The sequence below is a fragment of the Sander vitreus genome, chromosome 3 (genome assembly GCF_031162955.1).
Source record: "Sander vitreus isolate 19-12246 chromosome 3, sanVit1, whole genome shotgun sequence".
In the NCBI taxonomy this organism is placed as follows: domain Eukaryota; kingdom Metazoa; phylum Chordata; class Actinopteri; order Perciformes; family Percidae; genus Sander; species Sander vitreus.
Genome location: NC_135857.1, coordinates 36,480,844 through 36,485,508, shown reverse-complemented (window position 1 = coordinate 36,485,508; position 4,665 = coordinate 36,480,844). Strand labels below are relative to the sequence as shown.

Genomic DNA, 4,665 nt, shown 5'->3' with positions numbered 1-4,665 from the left:
TACAAAACAACCTAACACTGGTTATCTTACTTTAGTTTCCAAAGTCAGTGTTTGTTTCCAACTACAGCCAATTCAAATTACTCTTAATTCAATTTAAATCAGAGTTTGATCTTACCCTGCTGTGTGAAATTGCTTCCGTTTTTCTTGAAGGTCAGTGTGTCAGTAGAGCCCTCCGCAGTGTCTGATCCTCTCTCTCTGAATGCCTTTTTGGGCGAGGTAGAGGCGGAAATGGTTTGATCCCGGATCGCGAGTCCTCAGTCACCTACGGAGCCGCTCTTGTCTGCCTCTCCACAGCTGATCCCACTTCTGACACCAAGTCGTAATGAAAGTTTCTGGTCCAGCAGGGGTGGAGGTTTCAAAGTTTAGTGAATGTAACAAATAAGACAGTCGGAGAACTGAACCAAGTTAGGGTTTTCATATTTATTAGAATATATTTGCAAATATAGGAAGAATAACAGAGTCACAAAAGCACAAGCAGCTCAGTGAGTACCGATTCTTCAAATGAGTCACAGAAACACTGAGCTTAAATGCACATTGGGAAAAGGGGAGTGACAATTCAAACATGATCTACCTACAACAATGGTTTACATTTTCTCACAGACAGCGTCCAGATAAGGTTAACAGGTTATAGGTTAACATGCACATAAAGATAAAGATCTTGTCAGATACCTTTCTAAATCTCCCAAGGTGTCATAAACCCACTTCACCTTATCCCCTGTCCCCCACTTTCACATCTGGGGTCACATTCCCCGGACATCGTAACTGACTAGGGAGGAACGGATCTGGGAAGGAAGATGGTTTATAGTGTCCTTGTAGTTTATCAGTTTAAACAAAGGGCCTATGCTTCGTCTCCCAGATTTTCTGTCTCAGCAGTTTAAGCAGGATCTAATCAACATGATAAGGGGAGACAAACTGTTCTTTCAGTAGTGCTGAGAGAAGGCTATGTGTTAATAAAAACATAAAAATAAAAAAAGAACAGTGCTCAAGTATAATTTTTGCCATTACAGGATGCCCCCTGGGTGCCTCCCTAGGGAGGTGTTCCAGGCACGTCCAGCTGGGAGGAGCCCTCGGGGAAGACCCAGGACTAGGTGGAGGGACGTCCAGCTGGGAGGAGGCCTCGGGGAAGACCCAGGACTAGGTGGAGGGACGTCCAGCTGGGAAGAGGCCTCGGGGAAGACCCAGGACTAGGTGGAGGGACGTCCAGCTGGGAAGAGGCCTCGGGGAAGACCCAGGACTAGGTGGAGGGCCGTCCAGCTGGGAGGAGGCCTCGGGGAACACCCAGGACTAGGTGGAGGGACGTCCAGCTGGGAGGAGGCCTCGGGGAAGACCCAGGACTAGGTGGAGGGACGTCCAGCTGGGAGGAGGCCTCGGGGAAGACCCAGGACTAGGTGTAGGGACATCCAGCTGAGAGGAGGCCTCGGGGAAGACCCAGGACTAGGTGGAGGGCCGTCCAGCTGGGAGGAGGCCTCGGGGAACACCCAGGACTAGGTGGAGGGACGTCCAGCTGGGAGGAGGCCTCGGGGAAGACCCAGGACTAGGTGGAGGGACGTCGCTGAGAGGAGGTCTCGGGGAAGACCCAGGACTAGGTGGAGGGACGTCCAGCTGAGAGGAGGCCCCGGGGAAGACCCAGGACTAGGTGGAGGGACGTCCAGCTGGGAGGAGGCCTCGGGGAAGACCCAGGACTAGGTGGAGGGATTATATCTTCAACCTGGCCTGGGAACGCCTCGGGATCCCCCAGTCGGAGCTGGTTAATGTGGCTCGGGAAAGGGAAGTTTGGGGTCCCCTGCTGGAGCTGCTACCCCCGCGACCCGATACCGGATAAGCGGATGAAGATGGATGGATGGTTTTCCTATTTGCCGTTGTGTTTTATGATTTGTTGAAGTGTTTTCATATTTGCTGTTGTGTTTTTCTATTTGCTGTTGTGATTTGCACTTCAGGGCCAACGCACAGTGGGGGCTTAAAACACAAAACACAGAAGAAACTAGAACATATTCACATTTAATAAGCTGCAATCACACAAGTTTTTACTTTTATGTAAAAAAGTCGAAAGAAGGGCCGAGAACGTCGAAGGGAAAAAAAGCGACAAAAATGTTTTGAAACACCCCTACACTGTGGAAAAAATTAACATAAAAAGCCTAAAACATCAATAAAGTTGTTGCAATAAAGCAACAAAACAAAAAAAATAAAAACTATCCACAACTCAAAGATATTCAGTTTACTGTCACAGAGGAATGAAGGAACTAGAAAATATTAACATTTAACAAGCTGACATCACAGAAGTTTTACTTTAACCGATGAATCGATTATCAAAAGAGTTGGCAATTCATTTAACATTTGACAACTAATCAATTAATCTTTGCAGCTCTATATATATTTGAATAGTAATGGAAGCTGCAATAGTTGTTGTAGAGTATTCTGGATTATAAAACATACCTGAAAGGGGACGTCTGCCATAGTTTTGGCGAGATAATACGCCTTCAGACTGTACCAGTAGTGGTACAGTAGTGTTCCCTCAGAAAAACTCCCATCTCTAGAGGAACTGAAGCACGAACACACAACTCAACGTTTACATCAAACGGTTTGAAGAAATGCCAATAAACCAGGTTCATGGTTTTTCTCCTATCCAGGAATGTTGTTAGAACTAGCCAGAAGGTCTGGCAATGTGGGACTAGGGCCTCTATTGCGGGATAAGCAGATGTTTTATTGACCTATGTTAATATGCTAAGAGTAGATGTTCAGACATCAGTTAGATGCAGTGATGTAATGTAACAAACAACTGTACGAGTTTTCACGTATCTGTACTTTACATGGTTATTTATATTTCTGGAAACTTCACTTTCTTTTCCTTCTAAAATTAAGTACAGTAAATATCAGATACTTTGAGACTTTTACTCAAGTAATATTCTAAAATGTGACTTTAACTTTAACTTATTCATTCATTTTCTGGGAAGATACTTGTCAAGTATTTCTTGAGTACTTTATGCAAGACAGGTTAGATGTGTCACGTGATAATGAGGCCAGACTGCTGATGATCACATCCTCTGACTTGAAGAGTTTAAAGGAAGCAGACACAAAGTTCCATCTCAGTTGCAAAGCAGTCACTGCAGATAAATGTAGGGATTCATGCAATGTCATGAACTGTGTTCTATCCTTTATAATCTTAACATTATATTGACTTTAAATAAAAGAGATGGTAAGTTTGGAGAATCTGTGTTATTGTAAGAATTGATTGTTGATTGATCATGACAAACTTTACACAGGTTTCATATTTCACTTTTAGTGCATACTTTAATATTGGGCTCTTTAAATACTTATTGTTCATGATAATTATCTGTTTTTATGCTGTAATAATTTGTGCCAATCTTTTGCTGATTGTGGTTATCTTTAAGAACAGAAGCTTACATGAACCTATGTATCTTTTTCTGTGCAGCCTGTTTGTAAATGAACTGTTTGGTAGTACAGTATTGTTTCCATTCCTTCTGGTTCAGATCCTCTCTGACATTCACACTATTTCTGCTCCCTTCTGTTTCCTGCAGATTTATTGTGTGTTTGCATATGGAACTGTACAATTTATTAATTTATCCATTATGTCTTATGACAGATATCTTGCTATCTGTTATCCTCTGCAATATAACACACGTATGACATCTAACAAGGTTACCATGCTTATTGCTCTAACATGGTTATTCCCATTTACTGAAGTTGCTGTCACAATATCTTTGAGTGCTCCTTTACAGCTGTGTGGAAACATCATTAACAAAGTGTACTGTGATAACCACTCTGTTGTCAAACTTGCCTGCTTTGACACCACAGTGAACAACATTCAAGGACTCTTTATCACTTGTCTTGTAGTCTTTTGTCCTCTCATCGTAATCCTTTACACCTACATGAAGATCCTTAAAGTGTGTTATTCTGGTTCTAAACAGACCAGACAGAAAGCTGTCAGTACCTGCACACCTCACCTCGCTTCCCTGCTCAACTTTTTCTTTGGTTCTTTCTTTGAAATAGTACAGAGCAGGTTTAATATGAGCAGTGTACCCATGATGTTGCGTATTATTTTGTCATTATACTTCCTGACCTGCCAACCAATCTTTAACCCTTTAATGTTTGGTTTGCAAACGTCTAAAATACGTACCCTATGTAAAAGTCTTATCTTTGGTAAAATGTAAACTGATGTTAAAGAGCAAATTGCTGGTTGCAGCCCCTGTGAATTAAATTTGCTAGGTTTTCAATAAAAACAAAATGCAATTTCACATCATTTTTGACTATTATTATTGCCATATCTGTGTTAACATTTTGAAAAAGCTGAAGCAGTCATTAACACTGGCATTAAGCCATAACAGCTAGAGTATTCATTCTTTTTGCGTCAAAGATCTAAGGCAGATGACACATACATAGGGCCATTCTATGGCAGGTGACACCATCAAAACATCTTTACACTGTTCTCGTAAAAAATTAGCATTTCTCAAAAACTAAAATTTAAATAGTTCAAATATCTTATGGGTTGTCAACAAATAATTTATATTATGTTTTGTGTGTTTATCTGGTAAAGTCTGATGAAAACATGTATGATTTCTTGTTTTTTAATTTATGACGCATTTTCAATAATTTTATTATGTATAATGGTTTATTGACTTCCATAAATGTTTGGCTTAGGTTGTACTG

General features: G+C 41.5%; 1 protein-coding gene across 1 annotated transcript; it reads left to right on the top strand.

Annotated features, from left to right (window-relative positions):
- Positions 1–3,242: 3,242 nt before the first annotated feature.
- On the top strand, positions 3,243–4,169 carry LOC144516024 (olfactory receptor 11A1-like). Its single transcript, XM_078247281.1, has one exon. It carries the CDS (start codon positions 3,243–3,245, stop codon positions 4,167–4,169), a length of 927 nt encoding a protein of 308 aa, XP_078103407.1.
- Positions 4,170–4,665: the final 496 nt, after the last annotated feature.